At 45.2% G+C, this 25513-nt stretch overlaps 1 protein-coding gene and 1 long non-coding RNA gene across 8 annotated transcripts in view; one reads left to right on the top strand and one right to left on the bottom strand.

Annotated features, from left to right (window-relative positions):
• SPIDR (scaffold protein involved in DNA repair) overlaps positions 1 to 25513 on the top strand; it is a 270899-nt gene that overhangs the window by 239402 nt on the left and 5984 nt on the right. For all 7 annotated transcript variants that reach the window (XM_043879253.1, XM_043879248.1, XM_043879252.1 and 4 more), the window contains 6 exons: positions 11100 to 11184; positions 12256 to 12399; positions 12488 to 12547; positions 14967 to 15171; positions 16010 to 16156; positions 25255 to 25348. In XM_043879253.1, the coding sequence (XP_043735188.1) occupies positions 11100 to 11184; positions 12256 to 12399; positions 12488 to 12547; positions 14967 to 15171; positions 16010 to 16156; positions 25255 to 25348 (735 nt within the window). The remainder of the gene's footprint in view (positions 1 to 11099; positions 11185 to 12255; positions 12400 to 12487; positions 12548 to 14966; positions 15172 to 16009; positions 16157 to 25254; positions 25349 to 25513) is intronic.
• LOC122679018 lies at positions 7248 to 14641 on the bottom strand. The gene is made up of 3 exons (XR_006336311.1): positions 14581 to 14641; positions 9395 to 9576; positions 7248 to 7513 (listed from the first exon to the last, which is right to left on the bottom strand). It is a non-coding gene; the product is annotated as an uncharacterized LOC122679018 (long non-coding RNA).

Raw genomic sequence — 25513 nt, 5'->3', positions numbered from 1 at the left:
GTGGCTGTGATTTCCTGAGCTCACACACAGGCGTGGTTCTGCACACCTGAAAACGCCATAGTAGTGGTTCTGCCCTTGCTCCTCCTACTTTTTTCTCTTTTCCAATTACCTAAAAAGTAGAGCTCTGGTCAGCATTAATCTAACTGTTTCTTTTCTTGTTTTTACAAACAAAATGGGAGGAGTATGATGAGTAATTTAGAAGAATGATAACTAGAGGTTGGAAGTGTTTTTATTTTTTTCCAGGATAGAACAGAAATCAAGCTGGCCCTTTAATTATAACAATGGGCAAGAAGAGGTAATGAAGCTAGTGGAGTTAAAAGTACAGAGAGATTTAGCTAAAACAGGAATCCAAGAGACTAAATTCCTGGATTTAGCTAAATCCAGGAATCCAGAAGGACGATCAGCTGATACAGGAACATAAAAACATCTGCTGCCTAACCCTGGTTAGTAATTTATCAGTGAATTTACCTGCATGCAGCACAGTAAGTCTAGAATACAGCCGGTGGACAGGATATTTTTGCTTTTTTGTTCATTCCTTCTCTTACAAATCTCAGTACTCCCCTTCTCCCCACATCCTCTCACAGAAATCATAATGATCTGCCTGTAGGGGACCAGCGGTTTTAAAGCTTTCAAACTTTTAAAAAATAGAAGTCCAAACAGCAAGCTCTGTGTTAATAACAAATCTGCACAGAGCTCTTCTGTTTAGAACTGGGAGGTGGTGGGTTGGGCCACCATGGCCCCCACCCAGCTCCTAGGACTGTGATTGGGAAGTGATCACTGAGGACTGACTTTTGTTCTGGATGTTTCACATATCAACATGGCTCTTTCTTGAGACTTCCCTGGTGGTCCAGTGGCTAAGACTCCTAAGGCAAGGGGCCTGGATTCCATCTCTGGTCAGGGAACTGCATGCTGCAACTAAGATTTGGCACAGCCAAATAAATAAACAAAACTAAGTATTAAAAAATATATATGGTTCTTTCTCTCCCTCTCTCAGCAAAATAGCCTGTGGCAGCAGGCCTTATTGTGGGGGCACTGGGCCATGTGATTCAGAAGCTTGGTGGGATTTTCCTTGTTCATCTCACATATGAAACAAATGCTTGATTTTGCTTTTATTAAGTGCCTTCTCAAATTTGGAGAATCTTACAGATTATAATTTTAGGTAGAACCCACTTAAATCTTTTTGTTTGCAATAAAAACACTGTCTGTTCATATAGGACGTGGAAGTGGAAAGAGAAGGAGTGTCACTGCCACCGTGGTCCTTCTTTCTTTCCCTTCAACTCTGTAGCCCGCTGGCAAATTAGGTCATGTTACTGTGTTTTTAAGTAAAGACCCAGAAGCTCCTGAGACTAAGTAATAACTTGGCTGCAGGTCAAGGGTGGGCCTGGAGCCCGGTCCTCCAGAGGCCAGCGCCTGCATCTCTGGTGCTCTGGCCTATGTGTAGTTACTTCCAGTTCCAGGGGAATTCACTTATGTAAATTTTGCATTTGCTTTATAGTTGTAATCCCTGGACCTCAGATCAGAAGTCTGACCATTTCTTGTCAGTAGTGATGTAAATTTAGATTCTTGGTGTTTTCCATTGTTTTTGTTAAACAGTAGCAGTGAGCCATCTCTGCTGGAATTATCTTGAATGACTGGAGGAGCATCAGATCCATACTAAATAATTACACTGAATGCCTCAAGTTTAGTTCAACATTTTTTTTTCCTGTTTACTTAGACACTTATTAATGAAAATATGACTTTTAAGAACTGGACATTTTCATTACTATTTTTCATGATAGTATAATAATTTTCATTACTATTCTTTTTAAACCAGAGACTTTGCTCTTCTCCCTGGAATCACTGACAGTGGAGAGAGTGGTCCCAAGGGCGCGCTGGGACTGGACCACATGTTGGAGAAGCATCAGACCAGGCTTCTCAGGTTTATCTGTGGGAGATCATGGTACAGCTGCCGCTGTCACTGGTTGTTAATACATGGAGAAAAGGAAATCTCAACATCTCCTTTCTGCTGGGCATTTACTCCACATCTTTCTCCATGAATGCAAACTTGTCTATAAACAAAGAAGGACGGTTGCTTTTCTCTTTGTTGTTTCCAAGGGTGTCCTTTCCAGTTTCTGCCACTGCTAGTCACGGACGTGTGTGTGTGCCCTGTGTCTCCTCTACTGACCTCGTCAGTTAGCCTTGTTTATGGGGAAACGTGACAGACGTGAGAGCAGCTCCTCAGCGCAGAGGAGAGTGAACACGACTGTAGGGCCACGCAGGACGCCACCACCAGATTCAAAGAACAGAACGTGCTGGGCATCCAGGCGCCACCCCATGCCCCAAGAGCTCTGCAGTCCTGAGTTCCTCTGCTGTCTTCTTTATAGTTTTGCCATTTTATGTTTGTCCTCAGAGTCCAGTCACTTGACAGAGGGTTGTGTTGATTTGCTGCTTGTGCCCACGTAGACTGTCCCCACAGGAGAGCAGAGGGTCTTCGGGGAAGTCTGTGCAGGCAGCTACGTGGTCTGTGAATTTGTGGTGACGGAGTAGATTGTGAAGAGGCTAGCTTGTTTCAAATATGAGAGCACACTGGTAATGTTGGATTAAAAGTGTATGTATCTGTCAGAAAATCTGGGCTGACAGATTTTGTGTGGAATGTGGGTGTTCCTGCCTCCACACTGGTAAGTAGGTCATGTGACACGAAGTGATAAAGACCTCCTGGGCCCTGAGACCAGCCTGAGAACTGTCTGCAGTTCTGGACAGCAGCAGCTTGCAGCAAGAATTCCTTACTTCCCTTGCTGAGTGTGTGTATGTCTGTGCGTGTGTGGCAGTTCCTGCCCAGGCAGAACAGAAATGCACAAAGTACTTGTTTTATACAAGCTTGTGCTCAGTTCAGTTCAGTTCATTCTCTCAGTCGTGTCTGACTCTTTGCAACCACATGGACTGCAGCACACCAGGCTTCCCTGCCCATCACCAACTCCTGGAGCTTAATCAAACTTATTCCATCGAGTCAGTGATACCATCCAACCATTTCATCCTCTGTCATCCCCTTCTCCTTCTGCCTGCAATCTTTCCCAGCATCAGGGTCTTTCCCAATGAGTCAGTTCTTCCCATCAGGTGGCCAAAGTATTGGAGTTTCAGCTTCAGCATCAGTCCTTCCAGTGAATATTCAGGACTGATTTCCTTTAGGATGGACTGGTTTGGTCTCCTTGCAGTTCAAGGGACTCTCAAGAGCCTTCTCCAACACCACACTTCAAAGTATCAATTCTTCGGTGCTCAGTTTTCTTTATAGTCCAACTCTCACATCTTTACATGACTACTGGAAAAACCATAGCTTTGACTATACAGACCATTGTTGGCAGAGTAACGTCTCTGCTTTTTAATATGCTGTCTAGGTTGGTCATAGCTTTTCTTCCAAGGAGTAAGCGTCTTTTAATTTCATGGCTGCAATCACCATCTGCAGTGATTTTGGAGCCCCCAAAAATAAAGTCTGTGACCGTTTCCATTGTTTCCCCATCTACTTGCCATGAAGTGATGGGACCGGATGCCATAATCTTCGTTTTCTGAATGTTGAGTTTTAAGCAACTTTTTCACTCTCCTCTTTCACTTTCATCAAGAGGCTCTTTAGTTCTTCTTCACTTTCTGCCATAAGGGTGGTATAATCTGAATATGTGAGGTTACTGATACTTCTCCTAGCAACATTGATTCCAGCTTGTGCTTCATTCAGCCCGGCATTTCTCATGATGTACTCTGTATATAAGTTAAATAAGTAGGGTGACAATGTACAGCCTTGACGTACTCCTTTCCCAATTTGTAACCAGTCTGTTGTTCCATGTCCTGTTCTGACTGTTGTTTTTTGACCTGCATAGAGATTTCTCAGGAGGCAGGTAAGGTGGTCTGGTATTCCCATCTCTTGAAGAATTTTCCAGTTTGTTGTGATCCACACAGTCAGAGGCTTTGATGTAGTTAATAAAGCAGAAGTAGATGTTTTTCTGGAACTCTCTTGCTTTTTCGATGATCCAGTGAATGTTGGCAATTTGATCTCTGGTTCCTCTGCCTTTTCTAAATCCAGCTTGAACATCTGGAAGTTCACGGTTCTCGTACTGTTGAAGCCTGACTTGAAGAATTTTGAGCATTACTTTGCTAGCGTGTGAGATAAGTGCAATTGTGCGGTACTTTGAATGTTCTTTGGCATTACCTTTCTTTGGGATTGAAATGAAAACTGACCTTTTCCAGTCCTGTGGCTACTGCTGAGTTTTCCTAATTTGCTGGCATATTGACTGCAGCACTTTCACAGGCTGTCTTATCTCTCCTTGCTATTCTTTGGAACTCTGCATTCAGATGGGTATATCTTTCCTTTTCTCTTTTGCCTTTCACTTCTCTTCTTTTCTCAGCTGTTTTTAAGGTCTCCTCAGACAACCATTTTGCCTTTTTGCATTTCTTTTCCTTGGGGATAGTCTTGATCACTGTCTCCTGTACAATGTCACGAATCTGCGTCCGTAGTTCTTCAGGCACTCAGTCTATCAGATCTAATCCCTTGAATCTATTTGTCTCTTCCACTGTATAATCGTAAGGAATTTGATTTAGGTCATACCTGAATGGTCTAGTGGTTTTCCCTACTTTCTTCAATTTAAGTCTGAATTCGGCAATAAAGGAGTTCATGATCTGAGCCACAGTCAGCTCCTGGTCTTGTTTTTGCTGACTGTATAGAGCTTCTCCATCTTTGGCTGCAAAGAATATACTCAATCTGATTTCTGTATTGACCATCTGTGATGTCCATGTGTAGAGTCTTCTCTTGTGTTGTTGGAAGAGGGTGTTTGCTATGACCAGTGCATTCTCTTGGCAAAACTCTGTTAGCCTTTGCCCTGTTTCATTTTGTACTCCAAGATGAAATTTGCCTATTACTCCAGATATCTCTTGACTTCCTACTTTGGCATTCCAGTATTCTATAATGAAAAGGACATCTTTTTTGGGTGTTACTTCTAGGAGGTCTTGTAGGTCTTCATAGAACCATTCAACTTCAACTTCTTCAGCATTACTGGTCAGGGCATAGACTTGGATTACTCTGATATTGAATGGTTTGCCTTGGAAATGAACAGAGATCATTCTGTCATTTTTGAGATTGCATCTAAGTACTGCATTTCAGACTCTTTTGTTGACTATGGTGGCTACTCCATTTCTTCTAAGGAATTCTTGCCACAGTAGTAGATACAGTGGTCATCTGAGTTAAATTTACCCATTCCAGTCTGTTTTAGTTCGCTGATTCCCAAAATATCAGTGTTCACTCTTGCCATCTTCTGTTTGACCACTTCCAATTTGCCTTGATTCATGGACCTAACATTCAAGGTTCCTATGCAATATTGCTCTTTACAGCATCGGACTTTACTTCAGTCACCAAAGCTGTGCTAGTTATTTAATTAGTTAGTTTTTTTGGCTGTCCTAGGCCTTTGTTGCTGCGTGGGGCTTTCCCTAGTTACAGCGAGCAGGGACCACTCTTCATTGTGGTGCTCAAACTTCTCATTACTGTGACTTCTCTTGTTGTGGCAAACGGGCGCCAGAGTGCATGGGCTCAGTAGCTGTGCACACGGGCAGAGTTGCTCCGTGGCATGTGGGGTCCTCCTGGACCAGCCTGGAACCTGTGTCCCCTGCATTGCAAGGTGGAGTCTTTTTTTTTTAATCAATTATTATAACTTTATGAAAATAAACTCATGTTTAGCATTTGTTCACCAGTTTGAATGCTATAATTCCAACTTAAAATATAAAAATGAGCATGTAAATTTTACTCTGTTCCCTTGTAAATGCCACCAATGTATCAAGAAAGACATTTTTTAATGAACGCTTATCAACAGAGAAAATACTGAATTAGTTTTGATACACCACATCGTGGAATATCATGAAGCCTTTATAAAGAATTAAAACGATAACAATGAGTTGGAAGAGATTTAGCAAGGTGGATTCTTAACCACTGGACCACCAGGGAAGCTCTAGTTAATATTTTTATATCCTAAACCTTGAAGAAAGAATTAAGATTAGGAAGGACCTTTTAAAAATACAACTAGCAGTTATCCTGCAAAATGTGACATATTCCAAAATTATAAATTTATCTTACCTGGTTATATAATAAATTTAAGTGATGGTGCAAAGGAAGAGTAAAAAAGGCTTAATTTCAGATGTGTATGCATTTATTTTTCTTTTTTTTTTTTAACGTAAAAAATTTTACTGAGTTATAATTAACATACAATATTATATTAGTTTCAAGTGTACAACATAGTGATTTGATATGTTTACACATCATGAAATGGTCACCACTGTGTGACCAGTTACCACGGTCACCACAAATTCTGTTCTGTTGCCACATCTCCACCTCTGTATTGAGATTGTGTCCCCTGATTCTTCCCCAGCTTCGCTGGATTTCTCTTCCTTTCACTAGCTTCTGAGGAAACCAGCTCCTCTGTTTTGCAGCACTGCTGTGTGAGTGTTTGTGGCTTTGTTTAGCCTTGTCAGTCTACCCTCTGAGCACTTAATTTTCTTTTTTCAGTTTCTCTATCTACAATTTGAAAAATATCATCCTGAAATGCATTGAATTAACCTTGGAACATGTTTAGTAATCCCCACACCTGTGGGGTGTTTGTGGGGTGTTCTTAGCAGAGTGTCGTCCCTAAAGTCAGAGTGCCCGACTTGATGCCATCACTGTCTAATTCAGGAACAGCTGATTTCTAATTCAATTGATTTCTAATTCGGGAATCTCTCCCCAAAGAGGCACATCCCCGTGAGCAGTCACTCCCTCCCCCACCCCCACCCTGTCAGCTGTTCATCTGCTGTCTGTCCCTGTGACTCTGCATGTGCTGAACATGTGATGGCGAGGAACCATCTTGGCTCCTTCCATTGGGCAGCTTGTTTTCGAGGTCCATCCATGTTGCATCATGTGTCAGTGCTTCAACCCTTTTCATGGCGGCCTGATGCTCTGTTACACGAATATAGCAGTCAGTAGTATTGTACCACTTTTTTTCTCACCAAGATGACCAGTCCAGTTGGTAAAACCAGGGGTTTAGCTTCAGACAGACATGCACAGAATGGCGAGGGGCGTGTTTGCTTTTCCTCCACAAGTTCACCTGGGTTTGCAGTTTTTGTTGTCCTTGCCCAGCCTTTCTTTGAGTAGTTTCATTACATAGTGGGGGCAGGGAGAAAGAGGAAAGGAATGAGAGAACTTGTCTACAGTTGAGGGAAGAGGGTAGTGACTTTGACCTTCATCCAGCTTCACCAGTGTCCTGTTGCTGACATCACACCCCGACACTCTCCGGGTGTTCCTGGTCATGTTCTCTGTCCTTGAGGTCCTCTCAGGGTTTGTTCATATCAGAGTGTTTAAAAGTGGAAGTTAAACGTTAGATTATATATATATAAGTAGAAGTTAAATGTTAGATTCTGACAGAGTGCTTTAAAAGTACTAAACAGACTGACTAGCAAAGCAAAAGAATCAGAAAGGAAGAAATAAAACTGTGAAATGACACGATGGTCTATGTCAGAAATCCCGAAGAATCTGCAAAAGACAAAAAGGTTCCTAAGATCAGTAAGTCAGTTTAGCAGAGTCCCAGCATACAGGGGGACTATACAAGGGACTGTACAAGCATACAAGGGAAGCATACAAGATTAACATTCAAAAGTCAGTCACATTTCCAGTGAACCCTTCGAAATCAAAATTTAAAATACAATATTTTTAGTTGCTGAAAAAGGAGTATTTAGGCATAACCCTAATGAAATGTGTCAGGAGTTGTATGCTGCAAACTACAAAACACTGATTAAAGAAATCAGTGGACATCTAAATAAACATTTACCACGTTCATGGATTGGAAGACAACATCGTAAAGATGCTACCTCTCCCCAGAAGAGTGGATCGGCTTGACACAATGCACATTAAAGTTCCAACAAAAAAATGTGTAGATGTATCTAGGCCTATTCCAAACTTTATTTGGAAATGCAGAGGAACCAGAATAGATAAAACCACTTTGAAAAGGGATAGAGTGGGAGGAATGAATGGTACCCAATTTCAGAACTTATTAAATGGCTACAAGAAACTGCTGCATTGGTGGAGGCATGACTTATCAGTGGAGAGAACCTAGGAAGGGCTGTAGGATTACAGCCAAGTGACTCCTGACCAAGTGCAAATAAAGCCACTAAATGGAGGAAGGATGGTCTCAGCTCACTGCCCGTGGATGGGCAAAAAATTAATCTCAACCTCAATCTCACACCTCACAAAATACCTTAGGTTTAATTATAACACATAAAACTATAAAGTTTTTAGTAGAAAACCATTGGGACCTGCTAAGAAAAGAGTTCTGAGATAGATGCCAAAAGTGTGATCCATGAAAGGAAAAAAATCAGTAAGTTGGACTTTATCAAAATGAAGGGAATGTTAAGAGAATGAAAAGATAAGCTACAGACCATGGGAAAATATTTGTAAATCTTATATCTTAGACTATATAATGAAATCTCAAGACTCAGCCGTAAACATACACACACTCAGTCCAATTAGAAAATGGGCAAAGGACATGAAGAGACATTTCCAAAGAGGACATCACATGGCAGATAAATGCCCGGAAAGATGTTTAACGTCAGTGTCCTTAGGTGGAAGCACAGCGTGACCGAGGTGAATATTACTGCACTCCTATCAGAACAGCTGAAATGAGAAACAGTGACAGCCTTGGATGCTAGTGAGGATGTGAAGAAACTCTCTCATATGTTGCTGGTGGGGCTGTAAGGTGGTGTGGTCCCCTTCAGGAACAGAGTTGGCAGTCCCTTTAAAATCTGAACATACTTACCCAAGCAGCTGCACCCCTGGGCACTTACCTGGAGAAAAGAACATCAGCATTCCTGTAAAATTCTGTGCCAAGTGTTTTTAATAGCCCCAAGCTGGAAAAAAACCCCATATCCCTCAGAGGTGAATGGTAAACAAGCTGTGTCACATCCACACCATGGACAGCGCTCAGCAGTAAAAGCAATGAGCTGCTGGTGCCACTGCAGCCTGGGTGGATCTCGAGGCCACTGTGCTGAGTGACGGAAGCCGAGCTGAACACAGCAGGCACCGCATGACTGTTTACGCAGGGTTCTCTGAGGTTGTGTCGGTGCACATGAGACTTGTGAGGGCTGGTGAGTCCCTCACCGAGTCTCCAAGCCTCGACTGGGCTAGCACTTTGGTGCCCATCCCTCGGGGAGCTGTGTGGAAGGAGGAGGGGCAGAAGTGGGCAGACTGAGAGGCACAGCGGGCCCCCCAGCTTCCAGAGGGCCCCCGGCGTCCAGTGGCCACCTGTCAACCTCAGCTGGCCCTGGTCAGTCACCCAGCTCTGTCCGGTCACCTCCACAAACAGCTGCTGCCAGGAGAAGGGGAGAGTGACTTTTCACCAGTGTGTCCCCATTTACTCACCGCTTTTGTTCTTGATTTGGACCCAGAATCTTGGTGTTGACTGTAGACCACGCCCTGTGTGCCACATTTCTGCTGTGATCCATGTGAGGGCCCAGAAGACAGCAGGGAAGCCTTGAGTCTCCTTCTCTGTGATGCCAAAACGCTCATTCTCAACTCTGAGTTTAACTGCTGGATCCTAAGCACTTAAAATAGTACATGCTATTAAATGTTGAGAAAAATAAGAGTATGTAATATTAATTCTTAAGGTCACAAGCTTTTAAAAAAGTAAACAACATTATTATCTATTAACACTATTGAAAGTTAGGGCAAAATCTAAGAAGCCTTTGAGACATATACTTTTTTTTTTTTCCAACTAAAACGGCATTTTTAAAACTGTGGTAAAATGTACATAATTTAAAAGTTTCCATCTTAACAGTTTTTAGTTAGCAGGAAGTACATTCACAGTGCCCTGCAGCCATCACACCAGCATGTCCCAGAACCTGTCACCCTCGTGAAGTGAAGCTCTGTCCCATGAACCGCTGGCTCCCCAGCCCCTGACAGCCACCCTCTGCCTTCTTTCTGTGAATTGGTCTGGTTGGGGACCTCATATAAATGGAATCACACACTATTTGTCTTTTTGTGTCTGACTATATCTTTTATTTTAGATAATATTGACAATTTTTCTTGTTCTGTGAGTAACACATATCTGTTTTTGAAATATACAGGAAACACTTAAACCAAAGGAAGAAAATAAATGTCACCTTTAAGTTCTACTCGGATAACCACTAAAAACATTTTTTTGCTCTTTCAGAGAGAGACCTTATAATTTGTTGTCTGCTTTCCACTTAGCAAGGTATCATGAATATCTTTCCATGTCCATAAATAGTTTATGTGTAAACGTTTCAAAAGCTGTATCATATTTCATTGTGCAGATGTATCATAATTTTTTATATTTTTTTATTGAAGTATAGTTGATTTACATGGTTTCGGATGGATAGCAAAGTGATTCAGTTATACATATATGCATATATATATTCTTTTTCAGTTTCTTTTCCATTATCGATTATTACAATTTATTGCATATATTTTCCTATCCTATACAGTAGGTTCTTATTATTTATCTGTTTTATATATAGTGGTGTGTCTCTGTTAATCCCAAAGTTCTAATATATCCCAACCCCCTTCCCTTTCCTGTCTGGTAAACATCAGTTTGTTTCTTACATCAGTGAGTCTTTCTGTTCTGTAAATAAGTTCATTTGTATCATTTTCTTAAGATTCCACATGTAAATGATATCATATGAAATTTGTTTTCCTGTTTCTGACTTCCTTCACTTAGTATAATTTCTGGATCCATCCATGTTGCTGCAAATGGCATTATTTCATTCTTTTTTGTGGCTGAGTAGTATTCCATTGTATATATGCTCCACATCTTCTTTATCCACCCCTCTGTTGATAGACATTTAGGTTGCTTCCATGTCCTGTCTGTTGTGAATAGTGCTGCTATGAGAGTTAAGAGTGCATGTGTCATTCTGAATTAAGAGTTTTCTCCAGACATACCAAATGCATGATAATTTAGTGAAGTCTCTTTCCTGTTACACATTCCAGGTTGCAAGTTCAGTCTGTCTGTCTGTGTGCCCCTGACTTCATCGCATATTCTGAATGTTGGCTTCTTGGTGTTCAGCCTGCATGTGACCGGCTCACTGACCAGCATCTCTTCTTTCTCCAGGATGGCTGAGCTTTTTAGTTTGATTGACACCATGTGGCCTCCACGGGCAGTTCTGAAAGCAACAGGCCCTGGCACAGCCTTCGAGGTAAGCCCAGCATTGAGGCACTGCCCCGCCACAACAGTGCACCTCCTGAGAAACCCTGTGAGGTTAGCCTGGCATTGAGGCACCCCCACACACAGTGCACCCCCCAAGAAGCCCTGTGAGTTAGCCCGGCATTGAGGTACCCCGCCCACACACACACAGTGCACCCCCTGAGAAGCCCTGTGAGTTAGCCTGGCATTGAGGCACCCCCCCACCCACACACAGTGCACCCCCCGAGAAGCCTGGATCCAGTGAGTGTGAGCCAGGACAGAGGTCACAGCACTGCCTCACTTGTAGGCCGGAGCCTAGCTGCCTTCTCCACTGTGCCACATGCGTGCTTCCGGAGGTTCCCTTATGGTGACCTCTCTCCACCCCCATCATCATGGGCCACTGCACACTGAGGGTCTCAGCCTCGCACCCAACAAGAAGCAGGTGGTTTCCCTGCCTCCTTCCAGTCAGTAGTAGAACCACCACTGAGCACCAGTTACAGCAAAGACTCAGTGCACGGAATCCGTGGGCATCAGTCCAACCGCCATCTCCGCTCAGCTCAGGGTCTCCCTCTCCTTCCCCCTCACCTTGTGTATGGTAGCTAGTTGCCCACAGGTAGCAACATTGAGGAAGCGTGTCTGTCCTTTCTGCTCTGAACCGTGTCCAGCAGGCTGGCAGCTACTGCTTCAGGCCTTGGCTCCCCAGGCTGAGAGCTGGCCCCTTGCTTGTGTGGTTCTGACTTCTGCCCAGGCGGACACAGTAGCTCTGTCCAGAGCTGGAGCAGTGGCCCAGTCAGAGATGCCATTTTTAGATGCCTCACAGGGAAGAACTTTGTGAATGGAGTCTTCAGTGCATCTGAAGAGTGAGTTTCTAGAATGACATCTTGAATTGGTGATAAATTCAGGAGCACAGAAGCTTTCATGCTGGGTCCAGAGAGAAATAACCCCATCTGTAAAGAGCCTTGCAGAGAGTCGGTCTGCATCTGTGAGCAGAGACGGCTCTGTTGAAGAGTCAATTTATGTTAATAGTGCATTTGAGTCTTTTAGCAGTGCATTCACATTCTACTTTTGTCTTCATTTTAAACAGGAGAAAACTCATCTGCCTCCTCCTAGCTTCTGTTACATCCTCAGCGCTCATCCAGATGTGGGGCAGATTGATGTAATTGAAGACGACCCTGTTGCGGAACTTTACCAGCCACCGACTCCCCGCTTCTTAAAAGAAATTCTGCAGGTGGTGCCTTTGTGTGTAGCAGGCCTCTGTTGCTTTGCTGTGTGTGTGGGCTTGGGGAGACTTACGCACTGTTTTCAATACATTCCAGACCGACGGCCTCTGTACCCATTGCAGCTTCTATGCCAGAGTGATTTACCGGAGACCACAGGTGATCCGTCTCTCTTTCTCTTCACTTGTACAGCTTACCAAAGGATAATCTCGCTCAGAAATGGGTGGAGTACCCAAACAGAAAAGCATTGTTGAATGCCAGTTATGCACGGTCCGCGCTGACATGGTGCTAAGTGCGCTGCTTGTGCAGGTGGGGCTGCGGCCTGTCGTGAAGTCCTGGGCATGCAGCCGCCAGGCACAGCCTGAGTGTGCTCTCAGCGGCTGTCACTCACTGGCTCCTGCCCACAGCCCTGCAGCTGGGCCAGAGGTGGAGGGGGAGGGAGTGTCCAGATGCACTGCCACCTTCAGCTGGTCTGTGGAAATCCTTGCCCTTCCTGAGAAACTGACCATTTGCTAAGATGAACTCCTCTGTCCAGCGCAGGGCCATGTGCGGGACCTTGGGGTCCTGTCCCTTCTGTTTCCTTTAGATGGAACGTTTCTTCATCTTTCTTATCTTTTATGACCTTTATGTCATTTTTGAAGAAGAGGTTAATTACTTAACAGAATGCCCCTCCATGTAGATTTGCCTGACCACAAAGAGATTTGTGATCTATGCCACATAAAAACGCTGTGTCGGTACCAGGGGCACACAGTTGAGCTGTCCCAGTGCTGTGATATGATACCAATTGATTAAGATGGTGTTTTCCAGGCTTCTCCACTCTAAAGTTAACTAATAAATATTCCATACTTTCTTGCTTAATAACCGTGTAACAAATGTTTTGTAGGAAGATAGCTTAAGACTGTTTTAATATCCTGTTTCTTATCAAACTTCTACCCATTCATTGTAACATCTATATGAATCTTGCTTGAATTGTTACTCTGATAGTGGCTAAATGATAATTTTCTAATTCCAGCATTTTTCTACATTTATTAGTTGGCATTGGCTATACCTAGGAACTTTTATTTTCATGATTTATTTATGCATTCAGTCATTTATCTCAGCTTGAACCAGTAGATTGAATTTTTATTCAATGAGTTGTTATCTGTAACTGTCATTTATTCCAATGCTTACGTCTCCCCAGATTCAAGCCAGCTCCCATATCCTTTGGACATGTCCCCATCACTCCTCAAGGGCTCCCTTACTTTCTGCAATAATAAGATGCTCCAACTCATCTTGTTTCCTCTGCCCTGGAATCGGCTGTCTTCTAAGGAGCCCCTGGTTGATTTTAGTTAAGAATGGCATTTAGAAGCCAAGATCTGGGTCCTCAGTGGGCTCATTGCTGCTGGGCCATCTCAGCAGACGGAACAAGGAAGTATGTGTGTGTACTCATGCACACGTACCTACCGATCCACATCTTTCTTTGCATCTGTCTCTACCTAAAACTCATCATCTTATACCAGTACTTCCAACTCTAGGCCATAACCATGGAACTGACTCTAGATTTCCTCACTTCCATATTAATAACTCCTCATCCAGCTCTGAGAAACCTGGCTCTCACTTTCCTCAGTATAAACTTCTCTAATTTCTTGTGTTACCAGCCTTCCATCCAACTGCCTTCTCCACTCAGCTCACAGTTCCTGACCTCACTATAAAAAGGTCAGGTGACACAAAGGTGACCTCTTTGCCCAGTCATGTCCACCAGCTATGTGGGATCGTCAGCCTGACCACACCATCTATGCCAGCAACACCTTGACCCTCATACCAACCAGCTTCTCATAGCCCGGCCCTGCTGACCCCAGGGCTATTTCCAGTCAGATCCTTGTCCCCATTTCATCTGCTGCTGCTGTTGCTGCTGCTAAGTCACTTCAGTTGTGTCCGACTCTGTGTGACCCCATAGATGGAAGCCCACCAGGCCCCCGTCCATGGGATTTTCCAGGCAAGAACACTGGAGTGGGGTGCCATTGCCTTCTCCGCCATTTGCATCTACTGAATCCTAATGACAGAAGACTCTGATGTAGTTGTGTCCTAGCCACCTCCCGAAGGCCCTGTGTCCATGACCATCGAACTGGAGTGTAGGATTCACGATGTGCATCCGTGGGGCCGGGGGTGTGAACGTTCCATTCATCACACTTCCTCATCCTTGGGACACTTACATCTCGCAGGAGAGAAGAGTGTGTACTTCGTGGAAGCCAGTGTGATGACTCACATCCTCACTGTGTGGACGTGGGATTGGGAGGAAGTGCGTGACTTCTTCCTCGTGGGTCAGAGGACAAGGAGAGAGGAGCCAGGGAGGGGCAGGCCTCCCCCCATCCGTGGAGCCCTTAGAACAGCGACAGGGCTGGAGCTCACCGGGCTTGGCCATGTCTGGGGTGCTGATGACCACGTATGCAAAGGCCATTGCATCTGTGGAAATACTTATTGAAATGATATCAGATATTAATGTTAATAATAATCATCTAAGATTATTGCCTTTAAAAATAATTTTGGATTTAAGAAGAGCTCCCAGGTTAATAGCCTTGACCGTGACTTTGAATTCTAGGCAAACAGTTTGCCTCTGGAGCCAAGGGAGATGTGGCTCGTGGTGACCGACATTACTCTGCAGACGCTGGACAAGGACTCAGGCCTCCCCAGAACCGTTCCTGTGCGTGTGGCCGCCTCATGCCTGCTGGACCAGGAGGTCCGGGATGCTCTCTGCGAGGCCACCTCCCAGAGCTTCCTCTTCCGGGACGCTCTCCAAGACCAAGGTATGCCTTCCTCTTACTGACAGTGCTGGTCTGTCCCCTGGCCCAGAGTCCCCTGCAGACCAGGCCCCTGTGACAGCCGCCCAGACAGAACAGAGCGCCAGCCTGTGGTGCTGGCATGCAGGGGTGATGCTGGGGTCACTGGGGAGGGTCTGTCGGGTCGCGCTTTATGGGTACAGAAGTAACAAAACTGCTACCTAGAGCACCACTTTGTAAAACAAACAGAGCTCAAACATTTATGTCCATTCTTCAGTAGCCAACCCCTACAGCACCAAGTCCCTGTCTAGAGAACAGTGGTGTTCGCGTGGGACCCACATGCATGCTCTTACCCTGTAAACCCTGTAAAACTTGTACCTCGTGCCACGTCAGGCTGTGTGATACTGGTTGATGTGCAGCAAATCCACATTTTGCTTTCTGGAACTTTCCCCAAGTATTTTTCATCCATGGTTGTCTGCATCCGAGCTGGCTGGAGTCTGCAGATGTGAAGCCTGCAGGTACGGAGACCTGACTGTGTGCTTACACCCATCAGCGCTCTTTCCAGGAGCCACAGGAGGACCCTACCTGGACAGTGTATTTTCAGTGTTGAAGCTGCGTGACACGAAGTTGATCTTACTGCATCGAATGTGAACCCATGTTTGTGTGTGTTTAGAGCTCTGTCTCCCTTTCTGCACAGGCTGTGTCCCTCGACATACGGGGGCCCCACGCCAGTGCCCCTGACCGCGCTCCCCCACCCCCCGCCCCCAACTGCCAGAAGGCTGGTGAAGGACGCGTCTCTCCTGGCAGGAGAACTTGCTTGTTTCAAACCTAGAGCTGGAGTAATCCAAAGCATCTCTGTTGGCAGGTCAGATTGTCTGTGTTAGCCGAACTGTCCTCCTGCCTCTGAAACCCTGTGGGGGTATGATGGTGGGTGCCTGGGAGCTGACGGGCCCCCTGCATCTGGATGAGCTGGGCCCTGGCACTCGGGTCAACTCCATTTGCAGCATCCAAGGTGTGTATCAATCTTGATGGAAGAGAGATTTGTATTTTCTTAAATATCATACTTACTTTGTGTTTGTTATCTATTCACTGAGTGTTTGTTGAGTACCTGACATAGGGTACATGAGGAACAAAATGAAAAGATGCCGGCCTTTCAGACACAAGCAGAGCCAGGCTGGCAGCCTCCAGGGCTCCGAGTGCCTGTCCCGGGCCCTCCCTGTGGGGCACAGACAGGAGCCCTGAGCCGAGGGCGAGGGGAGGGTGAGCCCATCAGATGAGGTGGGGGGCGGGGGGCGAGCAGGACTTGCCCAGGCTGCTGACGGGGCAGGGCGAGTAAGCACCCTGGGAGGAGGTGGCAGAGGTGTGTGTCGGGGGGTGGCAGTCGGGGTTGGGGGGGATTCAGGGTGGAGGTGGATCTGAGGGAGGGTTCAGTCAGGAGAAGACCTGACACGCAGGGGAACAGTGATCTGTGACCGCACCGTGCTCGTCCATTTCCAGAAAGTCCAGAGATCCCACACGTAACGTCGAGGGCCTGTGTCCTCCACCCCGGCCACTCGACTCCCAAACCCCGTGTGCTGTTTATGAACAGTGAAGGCTGTGACCCCACTGTTGCTCGAGCCCAAGTCCCCTGTGTGCTTGTGAGGCTGAGCATGTGTCTATTGTGTTCCCTTTACCATTAGTGTTCCTACCGAGACGGAGCTCCTCAAGCGCGTGGACTTGAAGAAGGCAGGCTCCAGCCGTCAGCTGGGTCTGTTCTTGCCCCCACTCTCTCAGCTCTGCTCCAAGGATGGCAGGACTGACCTCAGAGACTGGTTGAGGAGTAGGTGGGCTGACGGGGAAGCCTACGTTCCGTGCTCCCACTGCCACCGGTGGGTGGCTGGCTGGGGGCTCGGGGGCTGGAGCCAGCGACAGCAGGGACGGGGCCCAGACTGCCATGCCTGCCCAGGCAGAGCTGGTACAGGCCTTTCAGGAAAGTGGGAGGGCATGTGGGAAACCCAGGACAGCTGCACAAGCTCCATGTGCTGGAGGAGAGGGGCCAAGGTGGCCAGCTGGCCTTGTCCTGCTGTCCCAGCTGTGCTAACGGAGTGGAACAGTCAGATTTTTGTCTAAGATGAAGCCCTGCTTTCAGCACCACGGGTCGACTCTGGAGTAAAATGGGGGCTGGTTGGGAGGAGCACAGGAGAGGTTGGCTGAGAGTCTGGAGGCTCAGCGGGCTGGTGGACAGGTGTGAAGGCCGGATTCTGCAAAGCCGCACAGCCTGTCCGAGGCCTGTGCTCTCCAGGCTCCCATCCCCTCGCGTCTCCCAGGGAAGGTCATCCAGGCTCAGAGCCAGTGGAAGGAGGAGGAGGTGACCCCAGGTGACAGTTCCCACCCCCAAACCCCTCCCACATTTTATGAGGAAATGTACCTGAAGAGCTGGCTTCCTGAGAAGGGTTTGGAGCTGTACCACTCTTACCTGCAGCCAGGGAGTAAGATGCATAGAGCTGCAGGCCAGGAGCATGCAGACAGTGGTGAGGACAGAGACTTGCCTTTCCTAAAGAACCTCATATTTTAAAGAAATAATAATTTGCAGTGAGATTTACAAAACATAAAATTTAACCATTTTAAAGAGCAATTCAGTGGCAGTCCACTTACAGTGTTGTACAACCACCTCCTAGTTTACATTTTGGCTTTTGTCGTCTCACTGGCTTTGAAAACAGAGTGGCAGTCTCGTTATCAATCACAGTGTCATTGAGCAGAAATTCACCCTTTTAAAGTGTGCAACTCATTGTTTGTAGTGTATTCATAACAGTTGTGCAACCATCCCCACTAACTAGCTCCAGAGAGAAACCCCGTATCTGTCAGCACTCACATCCTATCCCCTCCCAATCCCTGGCTCCTGCTCCTCTGCCTTCTGTCTCATGGACGCTCATGTGAATGAATCATACACTGTGTGCTTCTTGGTTTCTGGCTGCTTGAACTCAGCAGGACATTTTCCAGGCGTTTCTCAGGCTTTGTTCCTTTCTGGGGCTGAATAGTCTATCATATGGATAGACCCTGTTTTATTTATCCATTCATTAGTTGATGCACACTTTTTTGATACGATAATTCATGCTGCTGTGAATTTTCATGTAAGGTCCTTGGGTGGACATCTACTTCCTGTTCTTTGAGTGTATTCCTGATGTCTGACATAGTTTTCATGTGGGCCACAATCACAAATAGACAGCGGCAGCAGAACTGAGAGGAAGCTGTGTTCCCTCCACACATGCTGGGGAGGCATCTGTAGGAAGTGACCCTTAAGAGGGCAGAACGTGAGGCTGAGACTGAACACCCCATGTCCAGACATGGTGACCAACGGGAGTGTCGGGAGGTACAGCCCAAGATGAGGGAGATCAGGTGCCCCTGTGACCTGTCTGAAGAGGGGCAGTGCTGGTGGAGGGTCTCTGACCAGCGGTGCCCGTGGAGTGACCCTGGGCTGACACAGGCTGCCCGGAGCAGAGCTGTGACGGGTGACATTCCCCTGCTCCGTCCTCCCAGCACTGGGTATTCTCAGGTTGTAGATCGTCAGTCATTCTCACCGGCGTGTGCTGGTGTCAGGTTGCTGATTGAGTTTGTGTTTCCCTGACAGCATGTGCTATGGAGCATCATTCCTATGTTTATTTGACGTCTGTATATCTTCTGTGGTGAGGTGTCTGCTGAGGGCTTTGGTCCGTTTTTATTCAAGTTGTTCAGTTTCTTATTGAGTTTTTTGAGTTTTTCATGTATTTTGGATAGCAGTCCTGTCCTAGATAAGTATTTTGCAAATATCTTTTCCCATCTATGGCATCTCATCTCTTAACAGTGTCTTTTGTGGACCAGTTTTAATTTTAATGAAGTCCAACATAGACTTTTTTTCCCCCATGAATTGTGGTTTTGATGTTGTATTTAAAAACTCATTGCCAGACTAAAGTCACCCAGATTTTTTTCCTGTTTTCTTCTAGGAATTTTATAGTTTTGCATTTTACACTTAAGTATACAATCCATTTTGAGTTAAATTTTGTAAAAGAGGTAAGGTCTTTTTCTAGATTGATTTTTCCCCCCAGGTGTTTGTCAGTTGTTGTAACACTGTTGGAAACACTGTCTTTTCTCTACTGAAATGTCAGCTCAGTTGACTGTGTTCATGTGGGTGTGTTTCTGGGCTCTCTGGTCTGTTGCGTTGGTTTTTCCTTTTGAGGGTAGGATGCCGTCTTGATGACGCTGTCTCTGTTGCATGTCTGTCCTCCAGCTCCATTCTCCTCCAGTATTGTCTTGCCTACTCTAGGCCTTTCTGCCTCCCATGTAAACTTGAAACTTGGCTTGTGGTATCCGCGGAGTGACTTGCTGTGCTTTTGATTAGAATCATGTTCAATCTGTAGTGCACCTTAGAAAATATGTACATCTTAACAGCATTCAGTCTTCCTGTACGTGAACATGGAATATCTCTCTCTTAATTTTGATCTTTGATGTGTTCAGCAGTGTTGTAGTTTTTCTCATATAGATCTGTATGTATTTTGCTACACTTATACCTAAGTATTTCATTTATTTTAGCTAATGTAAATGGTGTTGTAAGTTTTTAATTTCAAATTTCACTTGTTCATTGTTATTGTATGGGAAAGCAATTGACTTTTGTATTTTAACCTTGTATCCTACAACCTAGCCACAGTTGTTTCGTAGTGCTAGGTTTTTTTCTTGTTGATTCTTTGAGATAGTCTATACAGGAAACTGTCACTTGTGAACAAGGACAAGTTTTTCTTCATTCCCAGTCTCTATCCATTTTATCTCCTTTTCTGGCCATCTCACCTTAGCTGGACTCCCAGCACCAGACTGAAGAGAAGTGATGAGAGAGACTGCCTTGCCCTGTTCCTGATCTCAAGGAGAAAGCACCACCTCTCCCACCATTAGTCAGTGATGTCAGCTGTCAGGGTCTTGAGTGTTTGTTGTTTTTTCAGCTAAAGATAATCTCTCTTTATTCCACATATTAAAGGGAAAGAACGTACCGGTCTCTTACTTCCCCTCCAGTTGGTTCTGATTATTAAGATCGATAATGTTCTGTTCTGTACCTGTAAAACTTTGCCCTGTGTCTGCAGGTTGATCTTCATAGATGAAAAACAGTAAATGGTGTTTTTATTATAATGATTATATAAATATTTTTCACTGAACAGGAAACTAGTACATACTCTATTTCCTTTCTTGTATGAATCTTTTCATGGAGTTTTGTGCTGAATTTTGTTTTACTTAACACTGCCTGCTCTACACTCTTAATTATTTTCCAAATCCTCAAAAATGATGACATATCTTTGGAGCCATCCTTTTCCTATGTAATTTCTCTCCTGGAGCCTTCTGTCCCTCTGAACCTTCCTTGACTGGTTGCTCTGCTGTCAGCTGTCATCTAGGCCTCCTCTGTATTAATCCTTTAGGGTCAGCCTTTCCTAAATCACAGAACTTCTTTGTTGGTTTATTCCAACTGTAGGCTTTTAATAAATGCTCTTTACCAAGGTGAAGAAACTTCCTCTATTCCTAGATTAATGAGAGTTTTTATTATCAATCGGTATTGAATTTTGTCAAATGGCTTTTCTGCATCTATTGATATGATCATATGATTTTTCTTCTTTAGTCTGTTGATATGATAGATTGTTGTTGTTATTATTTAGTCGGTAAGTCATGTCTGATTCTTTGTGACCCCATGGACTGTAGCCCACCAGGCTCTTCTGTCCATGGAATTTCTTGGTAAGAATACTGGAGTGGGTTTCCATGTCCTTCTCCAGGGGATTTTCCCGACCCAGGGATTGAACCTATGTCTCTTGCACTGGTGTATATTCTCTAGTGCTGAGCCTCCAGGGAAGCCCTGTGATAAATTACAGTAGTAGATTTTTTAAAATATTGAATCAGCTTATAAACCTGGAATAAATCCCATTTGGTCATGGTATAATCCTTTTTTTTATATAGTTGGATTAGATTGCTAATATCTTGCTAAGGACTTGTGCAGTTCTGTTCATGAGAGATCCTGGTCTGTAGTTGTCCTTTCAAGTAGTGTCTTTATCTGGGTTTGGAATTAGGTACATGCTGTCGTTAGAGGATGTGTACTCCCTCTGCTACTGTCTTCTGTAGGGGACTGCACAGGACTGGTATAATTTCTTTCTTAAATGTTTGCTCGGATTGATCAGTGAACTCCGCTGGGCCTGGTGCTTTGTTTTGGAAAGTTATGAATTATTGATTCAATTTCTTTAATATAGGCTTACTTCATTTTATTGTGCTTGGTAGATACTGTGCTTTTTACAAATTGAAGGTTTGTGGCAGCCGTGTGTCAAGCAAGTCTATCCCTGCTGTTTTTTCAGTAGCTCACTTAGTGTTTTGGTGTCACGTTTTGGTAATTCATGCAATATTTCAATTTTTTTCATTATGGTTATATTTGTCATGGTGATCTGTGATCAGTGATCTTTGATGCTACTATTACAAAAAGATTTCAACTTGCTGAAGGCTCAGATGATGTTTAGTGTAATTTAGCAATTAAGTATTCTTTAATTAAGGTGTTCGTTTTTTAGACATTATGCATTTGTTGCACATTTAATAAGCCATAGTATAGTGTGGACATAACTTTTATGCACACTGGGAGCTAGGGATCAAACCCAGACCCAGCCGTCGCCTGGCAAGGGAGTTGCCAGTGGCATGAAGACCCCAGACAAAATGTATTTCCTCAGCTCAAGTCTTGTTCCGTAATTGGAAGGAAATTGCGTAATCCCATGTAATTGTAAATGTTGTTAGCACTCACGGGTACCCTAGGATAAAAGGAAATGTGGTTTGTAGCAGTCTTCTTTTTCTTAATTCATTTAGCAGGCTCGCCATAACTGTGTGATTGAGTCTCTGTGCTGGGAGCCCTCCCCTCAGCCTGGACTCTGCCCTCTGTGAAGACGCGCCTTCCGGCAGTGCTTTGAGCTTTTACTGGCTTAACTTTCAGTCTTTTAAGCCTTTTACAGGCTTAACTTTGACTCAGTCTTGATTAGGTTTGTAAGAACAATGAAGTTAGCTAGGCAGTCTTTTTAAAATCAGGATGTGTTATTTTCATTTTCAAAAAGTCATTCAAGGATGCATTGCAGGAATGCGTTTTAATAAACCAAGCCTGCTTAGTTCTCATTATTTTATCCTCTACAGATAAATTTTTTCCTAATGTTTGTTCTAGTGGAAAATTAAATTCTTTGCTCCAAGAGTAGGAAGGATGACTCTCCTATTTTTCTGGAAACTTAGTTCACATCTTACTTTTTCTCAGATATCTCATTTCACCACTCTTCAACAAGGATGGTCTGAGATTTGCAGTGTATCTTGATGATATGTACAGTGCTTCACACTCCAAGAAAATTAGACCAACTCAATCCCCTGTTTAAAATTCCTTTCTGGCTTCTCACCCCTTCCAAGATCAAGTCTAGAATCCCAGGGAGACTTGGAAGGTGCTGGCAGGCACAGTTCACTGCTGTCTCACCTGCCTTTTCCTCTGCCTCTCTGGCCTCCAGCCCCACCTCAGGGTAAAGGGTGGACCCGTGTCCCTCCCTACCAGCAGCCCCACCTCAGGGCCATTCTTTCAGGAAGCCTCCCCAACACTTAGGCCAGCCTTGAGGGCCTCTCTTAAGCCCCTCTCGGGAGTCTTTTCCATTTCTCAGATCTTTTTTTTTTCAAGACACCATTTTTTAGAGCAGTTTTAGCAAAATTGAGCAGAAGGTTCAGAGATTTTGCACATTCTCTCTACCCCCACACATGCACAACCTCCCCCACCGTCAGCATCCCCACCAGATGGTATGTTTGTTGTAACTGATGAACCTGTACTGACACGTTGTCATCACCCAGAATCAGAGCTACAGCCAGGGTCACTCTTAGTGACTATATTGTGTGGATTTAGACAAACTTATGACACGCAGCCATCATTACAGTGTTGTACCGAGTGGTTTTCCTGACCTAAAACCTCTGTGCTCCACCTCTTCAGCCCTCTCTCCCCCTTAATACCTGGCAACCAGTGATCTTTTCACAATCTGTATAGTTTTGCTTTTGCCACAGTGTCCTATAGTTGGAACCATATAGTCTGTAGCCTTTTGAGATTGGCTTCTTTCAGTTAGTAATATGCATTTAAGGTTCCCTCATGTCTTTTCATGACCGGAGAGCTCTTTTATTAAAAATTACTGAATGATGTTCCATTTTCTAGATAAGCCAGAGTTTATGTATCCATTCACCTACTGAAGGACATCTTGGTTGCTCCCATGTTTTGGCAATTTAATAGTAAATAGCCACATACCGGTGTTTATGTGGACCTATGTTTTCAACTCCTTTGTGAAAATACCAAGGAGTGTGATTGGTTCATTGTACCATAGGACAGTGTTTAATTTCGTAAGAAATTGCCAAACTGTCCGCAGTGGCCGTACCATTTTTTATTACCCCCAGCAGTGACTGCAAGCTCCTGTTGCTCCACATCCTCAGAACCATTTGGTGCCGTCAGTGCTCAGGACTTGGCCATCCCTGTAGGTGTGCCGCGGTGTCTCACTGCTGTGTTCATAGGTGTGCAGGGGTGTCTCATTGCTGTGTGCATAGGTGTGCAGGGGTGTCTCACTGCTGTGTGCATAGGTGTGCAGGGGTGTCTCACTGCTGTGTGCATAGGTGTGCAGGGGCGTCTCATTGCTGTGTGCATAGGTGTGCAGGGGTGTCTCATTGCTGTGTTCATGGGTGTGCCGCGGTGTCTCAGTGCTGTGTGCATAGGTGTGCACGGGTGTCTCACTGCTGTGTTCATAGGTGTGCAGGGGTGTCTCACTGCTGTGTTCATAGGTGTGCAGGGGTGTCTCACTGCTGTGTTCATAGGTGTGCCGCAGTGTCTCATTGCTGTGTGCATAGGTGTGCAGGGGTGTCTCATTACTGTGTTCATAGGTGTGCAGGGGTGTCTCATTGCTGTGTTCATAGGTGTGCCGCGGTGTCTCATTGCTGTGTGCATAGGTGTGCAGGGGTGTCTCACTGCTGTGTTCATAGGTGTGCAGGGGTGTCTCATTGCGCTGTTCATTTGCATTTCCCTCATGACATGACACTGGACATCTTTTCATGTGCTTCTTTGCCATCTGTGTATCTTCTCTGGAGAGGTGTCTGTTAAAGTTTTTGGCCCATTTTTTAAATCAGGTTATTCTGGTTCTTATTATTGAATTTTAACAGTTATTTGTATATTTTGGATAGATATTTGCAGATATTTTCTCCCATGTTTCATGATATTTTTACTCATTTGTTTATGTGCTCTCCCAGTCAGACTGTGGAGTCCATTAAAGTGTAGATTGTGGCTTTTATTCTTAGTTTTTACACTTAGCTAAGTTCTTACATAGTGCTACATGTATATCCCACACTAAAAAACATTGTATACATATTTGTTTGTTGAATAAATAAATCACAAATGTTGGAGTAAAGAGAAATAGGGAAACCACATAAGAGGAGTTACTAACAAACCAGTAAGAATCTTTCCTTATCAAGAAAATGGAAACCAAGCAGTAGGATTCCATTCCACTGTCCAGGAGGCAGATACTTCCTGTAAACGTCCAGGCAGTGGCTAAGTGTGAACAGTGTGAGCCAGAGGTCCTGTGGGATGCACCTCTGAGGAGTTTTACCATCTCTGGGCTCACACTTTTGGACACAGTGACTCCACTCTGTGAGCCCATTCCGGAGGAAGGGCCCTTCACGGAAGGGGCCAAGTAGACAGATGCCTGCTGCCTTGTCCTAGAGCAGTTTGAACGCCTAGTGTCCAGTCTGGAGAGTGGTCAGGGGAACCGTGACGTAAATCTTCAGCCATGCAGAGCCTCAGGGCAGGACGTGACGGCGCAGGCATGGCGTGCTTGTCACGTACTCATAACACGCATGCTGGGAGAAGGCAAAAGTGAAAATACTCGGGGAGGTGGTAATAGGCCTAAGCTTTAAAACTTGTCCTTTGCTATAATTTAGCGCAATACATGGGAATTATAATAAGTTTAAGAGCATTTATATAAAGTCACAAATTGAGGAAACAAACCTGGGCACCTCACGTCCCCATCTGTGACCTGAGGGGCACACTGAGGCTGGGGGCCAGAGCCGCCTCTGAGCCCAGCTCCGCTTCCCTGATCCCAGGCACCGTGGTCGCTGTGGACGAGAGCACCGCCTGCTCGTGGCCTGTGTGTGATCTGTGTGGCAGCGAGAGACTGGGACGGAGCCCGGCAGACAGGTAGGGGGCAGCTGCTGGGGACCCCGCGACCTGGGGCCAGGGGGCACTTGGGACAGCTGAGCTGCCAGAGGAGGCTGGGCACGTTTTCTCCCCAAGTCACCCCTGGGCTCCTGCTGCTCCCTGAGGCACCTCCAGTCCTAGAAGAGAAAAGAGCGGGGCTTCCTC

Source organism: Cervus elaphus, chromosome 21, assembly GCF_910594005.1.
Source record: "Cervus elaphus chromosome 21, mCerEla1.1, whole genome shotgun sequence".
NCBI classification, from domain to species: domain Eukaryota; kingdom Metazoa; phylum Chordata; class Mammalia; order Artiodactyla; family Cervidae; genus Cervus; species Cervus elaphus.
Note: the sequence above shows the minus strand (reverse complement) of the source record. Positions and strands in the feature narration are given on the sequence as shown.